This window comes from Triplophysa dalaica, chromosome 15, assembly GCF_015846415.1.
Source record: "Triplophysa dalaica isolate WHDGS20190420 chromosome 15, ASM1584641v1, whole genome shotgun sequence".
Classification (NCBI taxonomy): Eukaryota; Metazoa; Chordata; class Actinopteri; order Cypriniformes; family Nemacheilidae; genus Triplophysa; species Triplophysa dalaica.
In genome coordinates, this window is record NC_079556.1 from 19,900,843 (window position 1) to 19,919,117 (window position 18,275).

The following is an 18,275-nucleotide window of genomic DNA, read 5'->3' on the forward strand; positions in this document are numbered from 1 at the left end:
GGAAAGAGATAAGGTTCATGTCGCAGCTCCTGGCAGACAGATACAACTGTAAAATGCTCACTGCCGTTCGCTCTTCTGAACAACAGTAACAAAACCTAAAAATAAAACCAAAACTCTTATATATCTCAAAAATATATCCACAAAAATCACTACCAACTCTTTCTTTTTACTGAAAAACAATTAAAAACACTTAAAAAGTTAATACAAATAATAATCTCCTAATGCAGTCAGATGCAAAGCACGCTGAGAGGGTCCTGGTTATGGATGTAACCTCCGTTCCCTGATGGAGGGAACGAGACGTAGTGTCTAACCGACAGATGTGGTTCGCCCTCGAGAACCTATCACTTCGACTTGTTTAGAAAAAGCCAATGAAATTGGCGAATGAAATTTGCATGCCGGACTCCGTCCCGGGATATCCGGGTATGAAAGGGAGACGGCGTGCTGCATTCATTTACCTTAGTTCTGAGGAGCCTGAGAGACTCTCACGAGTACTGGAGCGGTCGGCTTGTGTTTGTGGCAAGAAGGACACAACATCTCGTTCCCTGCATCAGGGAACTGAGGTTACATACGTAACCAAGACGTTCTCTTTCTGTCGGTCTCTCGACGTTGTGTTGAACCGAGAGATAGGATTCCTATTGAAAACTCAATCTCTATCAAAACGTCGGTGACTGGCCTGGGCATGTTAGATGTGAGCGCTTTCGCATAATTGTAACCTTCCAGCTGATAGGTAGGGGGTTTATGGAAGTAAAATAGTGCCTTATGTGTTTGAAGCAAATTACGTGCTGAATAGCACTAACTGAAAAAAAATGCATTGTATTAACAGTTCTTGCATTTTAAGGTTCTGCAATTCAATATGGTTGTACATTTAAACTGTGAATATTTCAAATTGAAAAATTTCATACTCGTTTTCACTGTCTAAAAATTAAAAAAATCAAAATTCACCTTTTAAATTTCATTAAAAAAATTGAACTTGTTTTTAAATACAACCTTTAATATTCGACGGATAATTTTCAGTCCATATTATTTCGATTTAAAAATTCGCTTCCACAAATTCAGCGGTTCAAATTCGGCTTGAAATTCAAAGTTTCACATCCGGGAATCCCAGGAAAAGCAATAGAGCGCTGATTCTACAAATGCATGATCACTTCCTGCTGCCTGACCGCTTCACCAGCAGGTGGTGCAAGTCGGGTTCTGACGTAGATCAAAGCAAGAAAAACAGATACTCTTTAAATGTTTGCCACGGAGTCCTTTCATCTGCTCGATTAAGTGAATTTAGTTCTCATAGATAGCTTCTTATACATCATCAAGAAAAATATTGACGTTTGTGCTGGCAGCTTAGCTCACCACTAGCCCTAAAGGACATGGAGCACGGGGACAATTCTAGGTGTCCTGGAATCATTGGACTAGTCATACATTTTAATTTAATTATTTTAATATTCTACCCGATCTCCTTGTACTGTCTATCTAGAGTACGAGTTTATGTTTGTATTTGGCTTGCTATTTATAAGCATTCATTACGTTTACGTGCATATGATATAATAACATTAAGTAATTTAGCAGCATTAAGCATTTGTATCCAAATTAACTTCAAAAGAGGTCAGGGAGCAATAAAGCGATATGTCATACAGAAGCAAAACAATATTGGTTAAGATGGTATGGGTAAATTACACCTGCGTATCAAATGCACGCAAATTTCTGTATCTTGCCACATACAAACATAAAATCGTGCTATTGATAAGCACCATCTTAAGTCATCAAATAATGGTTTGAGTTTCGGGGATGAGAAAAAATGGATATATAACAGTGCTTTACTAAACCATACTGTGTATTGAGTTTTTAAAATAAAATAAGTTAATTTCATTAAGCTATTTTAATGACACATGCGATGGTATATGATTAAATGTGCCAGAAAACAATACAACAAGATTTTAAACCATTACATTAGGTTCATAACACGATCACAATAAGCTTAACGATTCAAATGAAACTTTATTTTGGTATAAAACTAAATAGGAAAAAAAAAACAATAAATATCCATTTAAAACTGACTACAGTAGGAAATGAAAAAGTAGTGCAAACAGATATAAGAACAAGCCATTAACTATTTTATCACAACGTAAAATAATCTACAATATAAATGACCAATTAAAAGTAAAGTATTTTCTTCAAAACGTAATTGTAAAATATTTTTAAACGTAGGATATAAATGCTTAAACTTAAACGAACTAATAGCCACTTAGAAGAGACATATCAATAGAAATAATTATGCCTGTTTTTCATCTGAAATCTCTGAGGTCAGAACGAAAAATATAGCCAAGTGTAGTCTATTAGGCTAAATGAAGAAATGAATAAAAAACAAACTGAAATACTGCAATAATAAGACACCTACCTACGCATCTCATTCAGTCATCATAAGTTTAAAGAGGGTAAACTTGATCGTTTATCTGAACTGTACACATACATTTTAGACACTTTGCGATGAGGTGTACAGGTCTGTTAGATCCTTATGGGTCCCAGCGGCAACGGGTCTAACAACACGTCTACGTTGACAAAGATTGTGTCCGATATGGCATTGCGTCTCTAATTTAAAATGAATTTACTTTTACCGAATCGACTTGAAAGATAAAAATTGAATCAGTTTAATTGTTATGGAAACAACAAATATTTGTTACACTAAAATTTCCAATTCATAATTAGATTAATACCGTAATTGACATTTTTGCATTTTATTAACAGACATCAACTCAAGCAGTTTGTCGCACATTTTGGGGAACACCATCTTACAGCTGTTATATCCATAACGCCGTGAGGTCTCTTTCTTGGCTTCGACAATACATTTCGGGTCTGTTCTGGCTCTAAAGAACGTGATGTCTATTTGTATCTGGTCAATTTTATTTGGCTTACTCGACAAGTTCGCTTGGCTAAAAGATCGTTTTTTTCTATTTTGTATTAACAAAATAAAAACGACGAACGTTTCCACAATTCCACAAAATACAGCATTTTCTGAGAGTCGCAAATTAAAACAAGATCATGTGAGGAAAATTAAAAGAAAGTCTGTAGAGATTGCTTCTATGTCATATAAACAGAAGCACTACTGAGAGAGTTGCATACGTGTTAAAGTCGGAGCAGTTATCAATGAGATGCTGGTTGAGATCTCAGTATTTGACCACTTTAAACAGTTAAACACAATAAATGTCCTGTAAATGCTGATGATGCATAGTATTTATGTGAACATGATGTGTTGAAGTAAAACATAACCTAATTCATTTAAGCCAGAACAGGAGGAGATTCATAGTCTGAGCATAATAGGCCTTCAGTGTGTCTGTGCAAACTACTGGCAGTGCAAGCGTCAGTTAAATTTCTAAAAAGGTTGATGATGTTTAAGAAGCTATCTATGAGAACAACTAAATTGACTTAATCGAGCAGATGAGTGGACTCTGTGGCAAACATTTAAAGAGTATCTGCATTTCTTGATTTGATCTACGTCAGAACCGACTTACACCACCTGCTGGTGAAGCGGTCAGGCAGCAGGAAGAGATCATGCATTTGTAGAATCAGCGCTCTATTGCTTTTCCTGGGATTCCCGGATGTGAAACTTTGAATTTCAAGCCGAATTTGAACCGCTGAATTTGTGGAAGCGAATTTTTAAATCGAAATAATATGGCCTGAAAATTATCCGTCGAATATTAAAGGTTGTATTTAAAAACAAGTTCAATTTTTTTAATGAAATTTAAAAGGTGAATTTAGATTTTTTAATTTTTAGACAGTGAAACCGAGTGTGAAATTTTTCAATTTGAAATATTCACAGTTTAAATGTACAACCATATTGAATTGCAGAACCTTAAAATGCAAGAACTGTTAATACAATGCATTTTTTTTCAGTTAGTGCTATTCAGCACGTCTCTTTGCTTCAAACACATAAGGCACTATTTTACTTCCATAGGGGTTCCAGAGCTTTTTGAAAAGGTGGGAAGCCCCTGCCTTCAGTCCTCACGGGCGGCGGCCTTGTTTCTCTAAAAGCCAGATGCCAACCGGTACTTTAAGGCCACTGGTTAAGCGCTACTTCCTCAAATGGGGGATGTGCTACAGTGACCAATTCCTGCCGTAGGGAGGAGTTTAGTGGAGACACCAACATGGTCTTTCCGTCAGGGGATATATGCGGACTGAAGTAGTGAACCGCGAGGTGGAGGTCCACCTAGGGAAGGTCATGGGTTACCAAGGTGGTAACCAATCATGAGGATACATCAGACGGAACCGCCTGAGTGGGGGAGTTACAATGTCCGGTAGCATTAGGTCCGGTAAGAGCTACATGTGGATAACTCAGAAGGTACAAATGCCTATGTGGCAGGGCTACTCTGCCCAGCCCGCCCGCAGAAGGTGCCTGCTTAGTAATGGATGGAATGCCTGTTCTTCACCCTGTGAGGGAAGAATGGAGTCTAAGTAGCACACTGACCCACCTATGGAAAGGGGGGAATGTGCTTTCGCAGGCATAAGCCCTACAGACAGCCGGTCCTACATGTTGCCATGCAAGACGCGGGCTGACACCGGTTTTACGTCGAGTTGGTTGTAAAACATTGCGAAGGTGTTGGGCGTAGCCTAGTGGCCGGGGCCCTAGCCTGAGTAATGGTCTCAACACCGCTGGGGGTAGGCTACTCAGGATCTCATTCTCCCGTCCAAGGGCCAGGGGGGCCCATCTAGGATGGGGCGCAAAAAGCTCATAACGCACTCACTGTGTGCTCTACTGTGGTCAACATTTAATTAATCTTAGTTATATTGATTTCGACATTTATCAATAATTTTTACAATCAAAAGTTATATCTGTTAACACAATAAACTAACATTACAACTACTAATGAACAATTGTGTTTATTTAAACTAACTTTAATAACGGTAGTAATATATTGGTCATTATAAGTTAATGTTAAAAAAAGAAGAACTAAATAATGAATGAATGAAAAAATTAAAGTTATATTATTACTGTTATTAAATAACATTTTATCAAAACATGCTAAATCCTTTCTGTAAATTTTATTAAAGTTTATTGTGTATCCAGATTATATTTCAAGTTGTTACATGAAATCAAGGAGTTAATAAGACTGGTTTAATCTTTCTATATACTTGAAGAACATATCAGCGTTTGAGCATCATTGTCTGATATGTGTGCTGTAGATGCGAAGGAATCTTATCCAAGATATAGATGATTTTATGCCTGGTGACCGATATTTGAACTGCGTCCTCCAACCTGCTCAACATTTTAAATTCACAAAGGCTCTTGAGCTCACATACTGCTCACAATGTGAGTATCATAGTATGAGAATCTTTTGAACCCACAATGTGCTCACGTTTTGCTCCCAATGTGAGTATCAAAGTATGAGAATCGTGTGATGTCATTGTGATCATCGCATGATCTCATGTGTTGACTGGGCTATAATGGATTGTATGACATGAATGGTGTGAAATAGTTGCTTGGAGGGCAAAATTCTTGCAAACCTCCCTATTATTGTAAAAATGTTTAAAAAAAAATACTGGCCGCAGTGGATGCCAGTTAAAATCTTTGAAAAATATGTGAATTGCTATGACAATTTTTTAATACTTTTAGAAATGTTCTAGACCATTTACACAGTTATATCAACATCTGGCAGTTTAGGCAATACATTTAACACAGACTTAAAATGCTTTAACTTCTTTTACACAAATGCTAAACCAAGACCAAGACAACGTGTTTTTACTGCCAAATTTACAAATGCTTTCACACTGTATGTCAGAACAGATAACATCACCTTCTAAACCTAATTTATAGGTTACAAAGCCAAAGTGAACAACTGTTCATATTGTGAATAACAACACAAATATATCACCTGTATTTTATATTCAATTGATGATGAGAAACAGCTGACCGGGCAGATTAGATTAACTATTTTATTTTAATTTCTCTGATGCTTTTTAGTTTTTGTATATTTTGTTTTTTCACAAACGGCATAAGGAAAAAACGCTTGGCAGAGGTAGTTTTTTGCCCATTACTCTCTCTGACTACGCTTTTCCACCAGGGTTGGTGCAGGTGCCGGAACCGGGCTGCGCTTTTCAGCTCAAGAAATTCCTGGGACGGTGCCATGATATTGGCTTTCGATTAAATTCTTTGCTTACAAATTATGTATCGAACAAACATCTTATACGTTCTAATAATAGACTGTGTTTTATATAATATTTTATTTTATTTAAAAACATTAAGAATAATCAGAGTAGGCATATGTTGAATAAATCACATATGACTATTTTAAAAAGGGAAATGACAGGAAGCACAGTTGTGTTTTATATCATTCTATTTCATATTACTCCATTTAAAAAAAATGAACATGGAGATAAATATGAACTTGGATTGATGTAGAGGGTTCTGCTCCCTGCCAGTGGAAACATGAGTCGGTTCTGAACGCTGCCATCCTCCACCGGGAACCAGATCCAGTACCATTACCAGCCGTGGTGGAAATGCAGTATAATTGTACTTTTAAAAGGCTAATGAACTTGGCGAATGACATGGCCTGCCAGTCTCCACCCCGTGGATACGGATATTAAGGAAGAGTGCCCATTCATTCAACTTTTGTTTTTCGGAACCAGCGAGTCATTCATTTATACAGAGCATTTTTAAGTATTCTGCTTGATTCTAAAATGTGGAGCAGCAGATTCGTCCCCTTGGTGTGCTTCCCTGGGCGTTCAGGCAGCAGACCAAGGTGTCTAAAAGAGTATATTATGCATTGTCTCTCAACATGTCTCACCGCTGTGCCCTTGGATGCAGCCGCCTGATCTTCCAACCCGACGGGCATGATACCTGTGTCACATGCTTGGGTCGCATGCATGCTGAAGTAGCGTTCATTGATAAGACATGCCTGCACTGCAAGCATTTGTCTATCAAGGTGTTGTGGTCACGATTGGCTGTGTTCTTCTTAGACGCAGCCACAACTTTGTCTGCTTCCCATCCCGCAGCGGTTGGCCAGCCGTCCGCAGCAGCGAGCGACATTGGTGTTATGGGGGCTCCCATGGACGTTAGTCCACCTGTGTCAACCTCGCATACCGTTCCATCTCACCGAACCCGTCTCCGATGGACGGCAGTCGACCGTCCATTGCAGAACCATGCAACAAGTGCGTGATGAGGGTTACATTGCATTATTGGTTGCCAATTTGCTGGTATCAGACCCTGAAGACTCCCTGGAGCTCCCGGCTTGTCGAGCTCAGGACAAGGCTATTGTGAAGATATAAGCCATGCTTGCACTTGCTGCCGCTTGACTCCTGGTACCTGCCCCGGTACCTTTCTTTCCGGAGGTGCATGAGGAGCTCGCTAAGACCTGGAACGCCCCCTTTTCTGCACGTTCACTACAAACAAGCTCCATTGCCCTGACTTCCATCTATACAGGGGTGGCTATCGCGGTACATCTGTGCCCGCAGACCGCCGCCACCTGAAGGGGTTGACATATGCTCCCTTCCAAGGCATGTATGTTTGCTGCTGCGGGTCAAGCTGCCTCCTTATTCCACACCTGAGCTATCCTGCGAGGCCAAGGCCCTGAAATAACTGGAAAAGGGAAGACGCGTCCCAGATGCCACACAGGTACTCTGCACCGCCACCGACTTCTCTCCCCGGGCGACCATAACTCCAGCCACCACATCGTTGTCGAGTCGCACCTGGACTGTTCCATCCCCGTCCCATCTCACGCCAGGCTATTATCCAGTGGGATATGATGCTTTTTAAATTTAATTTATTATAACAATTTAATTGATTAATTTGGCAATGAAGATGTGCACACTTTCAGCAGAAAATGCCAATATGTCCTCTTTTTTGCTAGCCCAGTTAATTCAATCTCTTCAAATAAATTTGAGGTTCATCCCTGTAGTTGTATTCTTTTCTCTTTGTGTCATTAGTGAAAGATCAGGATCATCTGTATTCAGCTCTGTGTCTGTGAAGAGTGATCATTCTCAAGATGACAGACCAAACTTCAGTGAAAAAACACCATCAGCGACCAGAAGGTAAAAATTAAAAATAAAAAAACCATTAAGACCAAACAATTATTTCACCATAATTTATTCAAAGATATATCAAGATATTACCATTATCATGGATTCTTACAACCTCAATAATTGTTAAGAGAAATGTGTATATTGTGACAGACCTATAATGGATTCAATGACAGTAATGGTTTGCAATATTTTCAATTTTTTTGCAAACCTGCCTTAATCTATTTATGGTCACCCAGAGCCGTTTAGAGAGAGAGACTCAGGTCAATTCTGTTGACTTTAATGGAACAGATTTTTACAGCAAAGGCGATTTATAGAGCTTCTCAATACTTCAAACTTCCGTTGTCATGACTCTCTCTTTCAATAGCTCTGGTGTCACTTAAGAATTAAATTTCATAACAATTTTATTTTGTATCAACTTGTCAGTGAAGATCTGCACGCTTTCATCAGAAAATAACCATTCTGTCCTTTTCTCTTTGTGTCATTAGTGAAAGATCAGGATCACCTGCATTCAGCTCTGTGTCTGTGAAGAGTGATCATTCTCAAGATAACAGACCAAACTTCAGTGAAAAAACACCATCAGCGACCAGGTAAAAATAAAATCAAAGTAATCAGACACAAATTAAAAAAATAACTAATGCCTAAATTTATGTGTGACAATATCACAATACTATCATCCATCATATGGATTCTTACAGCCATGATATCTATAAATCTATAATGATTAAATGGTTTGAAATATTTGTCAACCTGGATCTTTACTTTTACTTTTCAAGTCAATAAAATTTTATTTATATAGCAGTTTTCACAATATGCAAGCAGCTTTACAGGAGAAAATAAGACAAATAGAAAAACACAAAAAGGTAAAACACGGCACAGTGCATGGTGTTTATAGAACAAGTAAGAACATTCACGAGTTCACCTTAGCAAATAATTAAAGGGGGGGGCAGCGTGGTTACGCTGAGAATTTAGTTTGCGTATTTGGCGTGCTGTCCGGGGAGAGGGCTCCGGGGTCGGCATTCTCTCCCGACCCCGGAGCGCTCCCCCTTGTTCGGGGCGAGGGCTCTGGTCTCTGTTGCCCGTGCCCCGAGCGCTTCCCCCCCCCCCTTTTCGGTAGAAAATAGTTTTTATGGTGAGGAGTCGGGGTGGAGGTGGGATGCTGCAAAAATCTATGAATGAAGGAGGTAAGGCGGTTTCACAATTTATAGAGCTCGTTCTGAATTGGAAGGATAAGTGATGTGATTGCTAATGTCGGGCAGCTGCGTGATTTCTGATGCCGAGCAGCTGCTTAATTATTTGCACGTGCTCCTCCCGAACTTTGTTAATAAAACATCATTTCACGAGTTCACCTTAGCAAATAATTAAAGGGGGGGGCAGCGTGGTTACGCTGAGAATTTAGTATGCATATTCGGCGTGCTGTCCGGGGAGAGGGCTCCGGGGTCGGCATTCTCTCCCGACCCCGGAGCGCTCCCCCTTGTTCGGGGCGAGGGCTCTGGTCTCTGTTGCCCGTGCCCCGAGCGCTTTCCCCCAAAAAATAAGACTAATGCAGGACAGCAGCCAAAGCTGGGCGATATTGCCCCCCCAAAAATTAGCAAGGTTTGCAGCTGTGAGTTGCTGGCCTTTGTTTTGAGTAGGGTCCCGGCTGGAGCCTCTGCGGGGTTGATTTCTGTGGGCTTCTGTGCGGTACGGATCTAGAGTGGTCATTGGAAATGAGGATGGAGGCCCTTGTGCGGAAGGAGCTGATGCTGCAGTTTAAACGACGTGTATGGGAAACCCTTACTGGGACGACGCTACGTCTGAGGCGGTAGAAGGCTACTGCCGGGGCGGCATTGCTGGGACGGATTTAGATATAGATAAAAGGGGCCCCGGCTGGGGTAGCACTGCTGCGGTAGTTAAACAACGGAAAAAAGCCCCTGCTGGGGTGGCGTTGCTGCTGCGGTGTGAAAATGTAGATGAGAGACCCCTGCTGGGGTTGCGCTGCTGCTGCAGTGTGGAGTATAGGTAGAACCCCTGCTGGGGCGTCAATGCTGGTGCGGTGGGAAATACAGATGGAGGCCCCTGCTGGGGAAGCACTGCTGCTGCAGTGTGAAATAGATAAAGACCCCTGCTGGGGAAGCACTGCTGCTGCAGTGTGAGATAGATAAAGACCCCTGCTGGGGTTGTACTGCTGCGGCAGTGTGAGATAGATAAAGACCCCTGCTGGGGTTGTACTGCTGCGGCAGTGTGAGATAGATAAAGACCCCTGCTGGGGTTGTACTGCTGTGGCAGTGTGAGATAGATAAAGACCCCTGCTGGGGTTGTACTGCTGCGGCAGTGTGAGATAGATAAAGACCCCTGCTGGGGTTGTACTGCTGCGGCAGTGTGAGATAGATAAAGACCCCTGCTGGGGTTGTACTGCTGCGGCAGTGTGGGATAGATAAGGAGTACTGCTGCGGCAGTGTGAGATAGATAAAGACCCCTGCTGGGGTTGTACTGCTGCGGCAGTGTGAGATAGAGGCCCCTGCTGAGGCGATACTGCTGCTGCAGTTGAAATAAAAAGCCCCTGCTGGGGCGTCACTGCTGATGCAGTGGGAAATACAGGTGAAGGCCCCTGCTGGGGAAGCACTGCTGCTGCAGTGTGAGATAGAAAAAGACCCCTGCTGGGGTTGTACTGCTGCGGAAGTGTGAGATAGAGGCCCCTGCTGTGGCGGCAGCTGCTGCTGCAGTTGAAATAAAAGCCCCTGCTGGGGCGTCACTGCTGGTGCAGTGGGAAATACAGGTGAAGGCCCCTGCTGGGGAAGCACTGCTGCTGCAGTGTGAAATGTAGATAAAGACCCCTGCTGGGGTGGCACTGCTGCGGCAGTTGGAAACATAGATGGAAACCCCTGCTGGGGAGCACTGCTGCAGTGTGAAATATAGGTAAAGGCCCCTGCTGGGGTGGCACTGCGGCTGCAGTGGGAAATACAGATAAAGACCCCTCCTGGGGTGGCACTGCTGCTGCAGTGTGAAAAGTAGATAAAAGCCCCTGCTGGGGCGTCACTGCTGGTGCAGTGGGAAATACAGGTGGAGGCCCCTGCTGGGGAAGCACTGCTGCTGCAGTGTGAAATATAGATAAAGACGCCTGCTGGGGTGGCACTGCTGCTGCGGTGCGAAATACAGGTAAAGACCCCTGCTGGGGTGGCACTGCTGCTGCAGTGTGAAATATAGATAAAAGCCCCTGCTGGGGCATCACTGCTGCTGCGGTGGGAAATGCAGGTGAAAGCCCCCCTGCTGGGGAAGCACTGCTGCTGCAGTGTGAAATATAGGTAAGGACCCCTGCTGGGGTAGCACTGCTGCTGCAGTGTGAGATATGGATAGAGACCCCTGCTGGGGTGGCACTGCTGCAACAGTGTGGAAAAATAGGAAAAGGCTGTGCTGTGAGCTGCTGATGTGTGTGTGGGATTGCCGGCGGACTGGGGTTAGCGGTTTTGGTTGATGAGGGTCCGGTGTGCTTCTTTAATGTGGGAACGATCGGAACGAATGTAGCTTTTGAAGGCTTCTGAAGACCAGCGGCCGAGTGTTTGGATTTGGTGCTGGGAGAGTCCTTTTTGGGCCGCTGTTGGGGCTGCTCCGATTCTGAAGGAGTGGCTGGAAAAGTTATCTGCTGGGATGCCTGATTGGATCAGGACTAGCTTGAGGTGTTTCTGGAACCAGAAACGCGTGGTGGGGCGGTTGAAATCGTCTACGAAGAGAGGGTCAGAGGGGATTAGGGTTTGTGTGCTTCTGAGCTGGAGGTAGGCTTGGAGGGTTTGGTATGGTTGGAGAGCTGATGGTAGATTAAAAATGTATATTAGATGGCCTCTCTTTGTTTGGTCTGTCTTGCTCTGTTTAATGAAGTAAGATATTGTGTCGTCGTACATTACGGAGAGATCTGAAATGGTGGGGTGGATGTCTGGGTTGAATTTGGATGTGATGGTTAATTCTGAACATCTGAGGTTACCGAAAAAAGCTAACATGAACATGGCGTCCTGTGTGCGGGAAGTGTGCGTGGAGTGGTAGCCTTGGCGGAGAGTGTTTATGCACTTAGTTAGTATTTCTAGTGTTATGGGTTTCCTGGGGTCAGGGCGGGAGGGGTGGGCTCTTTGGATGCCTTTGATTAGCATGGAGGTCTGTGAGCTGGCTATTTGGGGTGAAGGTGATCCGAATAGGAGTTTGTGGAAAAATTGTAATCCGCTTAGGTATCCTTTAATAGAACTGGCTTGGAGGTTTTTGAGGTGTTTAGGTGGGATATGAATGGGGTGATGGCTAGCATTGAGAAGTCTGGGAATGTTAGGATGAATCTAGCGTGGAACGATTTGAAGCGTTTCCAAGCTGTGAGGTAAGATTGTAGGGTCCTTGGGGAGACTGAGAGGATGATGTGGCTGAGAGAGACGTCAAGGAGGGGCTTCAGTGGGTGGTCTAGGGGAATATTAGTTCCGAATAGGGAGGTACTAGAGTGGGGTGTTGGACTGCTTCTGAAGCTAGCTGCCTGAACTTCTGCTAATATCTGGTCTGTAATGTTGCTGGCTACGGGAGGAGGTTCCCAGGCTGGAGCGTTCGGGGGGATGGCCATTGGTGTTGCGGGGTGAATGGTGAAGGCGGCACGGGAGCGGGGTGTGGTGTGTGGGAACAAAGGGGGGGCTGCTGGAGCCACGTACGGATGCAGAATCACGTTTTGGGTGGCTCCAGGGCCTGAGGCAATAGGAAATGGAGAAAAAGCTTGGGCCTGAGCCTGTGCCTGTAACGGAGGCAGCCTCGCGTTATCAATTGGCAGTGTGGCTGCAGGCCAGTGGCTAGGGTAGGATAGAGTGCGTGGGAAAAAAGGGGCGGCTGCTGGAGCCGCGTACGGATGCAGCATCACGCTTTGGTCAGCTCCAGAGCCTGTGGCAATAGGAAAATGGAAAAAGGTTTGAGCCTGCGCCTGTGCCGGAGGCAACCTCGCGGCATCTGAAGGCATTGGGGCTGCAGGCCAGAGCCCGGAGGGAAAGTGGGAAGGAGGATAGCCTGATAGGGTAGGAAAAGTTGCCGCTGGCAGGTGCGTGCTCGCGCTGCCGTGGCGGTGGAGAGTCAGCGTGGGGTCGTCGGAGGAGCTGGACTCGGGTGATCTTGCGCCCAACTGGTTGCTGGTATCCGCGTGGTCCGGGGCATGGCCTAAGCTGGCCGAGGGCCGTCGATGCTTGCTTTGCGAACGGCGCCTCTTCCTCGGTGCGGTTGGAGTGGTTGCTGCCTGGTGTTGGGAGATCGTGGTGTTTCGTATCTTGGCAGTGGCTTTTGGTTTTGCAGAAGGCGCCATTGTTGGAGCTCCGGGTTGGCAGGCGGTGTAAATGTTGTACAGCTCAGATTTGGTTGCTTTCCTGGAGAACGGGATGTCTGCGTTTCCTAAAGCCTGTCGTAGGGTTACGACGGTCCACTTCCTCATCTCGGGAATCGAGCGTTGGGCCGACGTGTAAGAGGACGCGGACGAAGTTGCCGAAGCCCTGGATGGGGGAGGTGATGACGCTGCATTGCTCCGTCGTTTTGGGGTGCGACGGACAGTGCGGCAGGGGTGGCGGCCTCTTGGTGTCTCAGTCGTCTTTCCCGCGGTGGCTTCTAGGCTGGTGTTGGTGCTTTGGTGGGCGGCCGGGTTTCCTGAAGGACCCTGGGCGGCGAGGGATTCGTTGTTATCCGTATCTGCGGTTTCGTACTCAGACATGCTGCGTTATGCTGCAAAAATCTATGAATGAAGGAGGTAAGGCGGTTTCACAATTTATAGAGCTCGTTCTGAATTGGAAGGATAAGTGATGTGATTGCTAATGTCGGGCAGCTGCGTGATTTCTGATGCCGAGCAGCTGCTTAATTATTTGCATGTGCTCCTCCCGAACTTTGTTAATAAAACATCATTTCTAGTAAATAATATCTAATAAAATCTAGATTTAAATTTGGAGAGTGTGTCTGACCATTGAATAGTATCGGGAAGGTTATTCCAGAGATTAGGTGCTACGTATGAGGAAAACAAAAATATACTTTTGTGAGTGGTTGCAGAAATTTAAAATATAAATGGGCGGAAACATGCCTACAAACTTCACTTGCTGCTGCCGCTCTTTGGGAATTACACATCAAGTTTGGTACCGTTGTAAAGTTTTGAATTTCAGGTTTCGGGTTCCTCTACTCTCCACAACATCATCACGGTTGTGAGCCAATAGAGAGCATTAAAACAAACCTGTTTCCTCTTAGCAATGGCCTGCTACAGCGCAGGGACGGCTTGAAAGGCCATTTTCGATATATTTTTGCACCCTCAGATTCCAGTTTGTCAAATAGTTGTATCTCGGCCAAACATCGTCCTATTCTAACAAAGCATACATCAAGCTTATGTACTCAGCTTTCAGATGATGTATAAATCTCAAAAAAATTGACGTGTAGAACTGGTTTTGCGGTCCAGTGTCACATTTGTTTAGAAGACACAATTCTTGCAAACCTCCCTGAATTGATGTAATGTTAGCCTACCTAAAGACATACAAAAACTATTAGCCATCGGGATATGATGCTTATTTGTTCATGACCATGCAAACAGCAATTGAATTTCATAACAATTTTATTTATTAACTTGTCAAAGAAGATCTGCACGCTTTCATCAGAAAATATCCATTCTGTCCTTTTCTCTTTGTGTCATTAGTGAAAGATCAGGATCACCTGCATTCAGCTCTGTGTCTGTGAAGAGTGATCATTCTCAAGATAACAGACCAAACTTCAGTGAAAAAACACCATCAGAGACCAGAAGGTAAATTAAGTGTTCAGATTTCAACAAAAAAGTGTCAATGACACTCAGGACCAAAATTTGCTTGAATCACATGTTTTTAAGCATTGTCAATTTAAATATTAAGGTGCAAAAAGATTACTCTGTGTTTGTGTCACTCACAGTGCGCAAAATGCTGAATTGAGTTCTCTTTCAAGATAACTGTGTTAAACCGGTTCAATTGTGCCAGGACGAGCCAAGCTCACATGGAAACATAACTGTAATCTTTCCAGACTGTGTTTTGAACGCTTCGGCACAAGCCAAGTTATGAAGCAATCTGATTTAAGCCCTTTGGTACAGTATTGCTGCATGTGGGTGATCATCCATATTCTGATCCAGTCTACAAAGATCCCCTAACCAGACTGTGTTAAAACAGAAAATAAAGAAGGCAATCAGATCGAAGGCCTTTATGGCAAGTACTGAAAGAACAAGTCCATCCATCATTTTTTGATTAAACATATGTATTGTCTTTAAAAACCTTCTAATATTATTGCATGAAGTACATTCTTGAATCTACATTATTGCATGAATTACATACAGTCAAAACAAATATCTTACATTTCACCACTTAGGAATAAAATGGTTATTACTGCATTCTAAGCAGTTTTGACACAACAAGCTTCAAAGTTTTTGCATTTCATTTGAAGTAATAAATGTCAAATAGAGTTTTATAATTCCATGAAAACAGTTTAACAGCGCTGTAGGTCTGTATGAAGAGCACACGTCTGGGGGATTCCCATTTTTTAGGATAAGTGAAATGTTTACATCTTGTAAGGTCTCAGGGGGACCTTCACATGACAGAAGACCTCTAAACATCTCAAGTAATGGGTACTATAGCAAATTCTCAAACTCACTCCGCTCGTGTCATTAAGAATAACTCTTTGATCATCTGTCATAGGACAAATTAATACCAGAGATGAAGTCATTCATTGTTTTGGATACAGTTATAGTTTGTTAAGAGGTATAAAGATTGATTTAAAACACTGATTGATTATTTTGTTGTCAAAACATTTTACATTTACATTTATTCATTTAGCTTTATCCAAATAAGCAACCTACACATGAAAAAGTATTTAACATGTAGTCCCTGAGCGAAATTCATTTTAGTAGTTTACCAGGTGGATCAGCTGCCTGTCTGACCTACTATTCATTAAAATTATAGAATCCAAATTTTGTGAAATCTTTGGATACTTGAAAAGACCAGTTTTTTCTATAGACTAACCAGACAATCACTTTAGTGAAAGCTTTACAAGATATAAATCCAAAATATATGATCCACAAGAAGAAAACCTAGAAAAGCCAATTTAAGCATAATCTGAATAAAATAACACCTTGGAAAGACAATATGTTTTTTATAGATGAACTTCTTTTTCATAAAGTATCAGAAGTTAAATGTAATTTGGAGAGAAATCTAAGCATCGAAGAACTACAAGAGGCACTAAAGTGCATGAGCAGTGTAACCAAACAAAAATACTTTTCAAGGCCTTATCATAGAGAATTGAAACATGTTTACCAAACCTCATTATCAATAACCAAAATATGTTTGTGCTTGGAAGACAAGCCTTCCATGATACGCGTAGGGTTTTGAAAATACTGTATGACAAGGAGAATGCCAAGCATGGAATCCTGTCATGGATTTAATGGGTGTGTGGAGAACAAGAAACGAGGAGACAAGAGACGAAGATGCGTCGAGTCAGTTTAATATCCACTTTAATATTCCTCACGACGAACAGCGAGTGAGATCAAAACAACCACACACGTAAAAACCGGAACATCACTACACTGACTCCTCCCTCCTTTAAAGGTACAGTACCCTGGTGAATGTCTCATAATAAACATAATACTTGTGGTTCGCCACACAGGCCCCCCCAGAATTCACCCTTAATAAAACATAGGACTCTATACATAATAACAAAACAGAACAGATTTGACAGTTTTTAGGAAAGTCAACGTACAGTAGGGCGAATAAGGCGGCCATAACGGCTTCTCTTAACAGGAGAAGGGCCAGGGGCAGGGCAGGGGCCAAAGCTGCCGAAGGGGGGCGCCCTCGCCGTGGAGGCTGGGCCAGCTGAAGTGGTGCACCAATATCAAGATGAGCAGGCTTGAGACGGTCTATCGCCACCCGCTCAGGCCTGCCCCCCATATCCACAACGAAGTTCTTAGACCCCCCCACCAGGACACGGAAAGGTCCATCGTAGGGGGGCTGCAGCGGGGTACGATGGCCATCGTGGCGGATGAAAACATACTTGGCCGACAGTAAATCCTTGGGCACATAGGAGTTTGGGAGGCCACGGTGAGATTTGGGAATGGGAACAAAAGAATCAGCAATGTCCCGGGCCCCAGCACGATGAGAGGCCACCGACCACCGGGCCGCGGCATCAGGAAGAAATTCCCCCGGAACGCGCAAAGGCTGTCCGTACACAAGCTCGGCCGATGAGGCTTGAAGATCTTCTTTTGGCGCAGAGCGAAGGCCAAGCATGACCCATGGGAGGCGGTCAGCCCAGTCGCAGCTCGTAAGGCTGGCCCTTAGCGCGGCCTTCATGTCGCGATGAAACCGCTCACAAAGTCCATTGCTCTGTGGGTTATAGGCCGTGGTACGGTGGACCTTCACCCCCAGGACCTCGGCGACCGCAGTCCAAAGCTCCGATGTGAACTGTGGACCTCGGTCCGAGGAGAGGTCGGATGGTGTGCCCAAACGGGCCACCCAAGCCATAATGAATGCCCGGGCCACATCAGCTGAAGTAATTGAAGACAGGGGAACCACTTCAGGCCATCTGGTGGTCCTGTCCACCATGGTGAGGAGGTATGTGTAACCACGGGAGGGGGGAAGTGGGCCCACCAGATCCACATTCACATGATCAAAACGTCTCTCTGGCACTTTGAACGGTGCCAAAGGGGCCTTGGTATGCCGGGTCACCTTTGCTCGCTGGCACGCCACGCAGGCAGCCGCCCAGGCCCTGACGTCCCTCCGCAGGCCTGGCCAGACAAACTTGGCCCCCACCAGCTTTGTAGAGGCCTTCACCCCTGGGTGGGAAAGACTGTGGATGGCGTCAAAAACCTTACGCCTCCAGCCAACAGGTACCATAGGGCGCGGTTGTCCAGTGGAGACATCGCAGAGGAGTGTAGCGTTGGCCGTGTCAAAAACCACATCCTCCATGAGCAACGCCGTGGGGGCTGTCCTGTAGGCTTGCACCTCAGCGTCCGTGGTCTGATCCACAGCCATCGTAGCGTAGTCAAGGCCTAAATGGACGGACCCAGCAACAGCCCGGGAAAGGCAGTCTGCAACGAAATTGTCTTTACCGGCCACATGCTGAATGTCAGTGGTAAATTCGGAGATGGCAGAGAGCTGACGCTGCTGTCGACCAGACCATGGCTCTGAAGACTTCGCCATTGCAAACGTCCGCGGTTTGTGGTCAACGAAAGCAGTAAAACGCCGGCCATCTAACAAGAAACGGAAATGACGGGTGGCGAGGAAAAGACCCAGGAGCTCCCTGTCAAAGGTGCT

The 18,275-nt window shown here is 44.2% G+C and overlaps 1 protein-coding gene across 1 annotated transcript in view; it reads left to right on the top strand.

Annotated features, from left to right (window-relative positions):
* LOC130436438 (uncharacterized) overlaps nt 1-18,275 on the top strand; it is a 210,278-nt gene that overhangs the window by 17,052 nt on the left and 174,951 nt on the right. Inside the window, exons 4-6 of the mRNA XM_056767084.1 lie at nt 7,909-8,013; nt 8,490-8,591; nt 14,651-14,755. Of these exons, the coding sequence (XP_056623062.1) occupies nt 7,909-8,013; nt 8,490-8,591; nt 14,651-14,755 (312 nt within the window). The remainder of the gene's footprint in view (nt 1-7,908; nt 8,014-8,489; nt 8,592-14,650; nt 14,756-18,275) is intronic.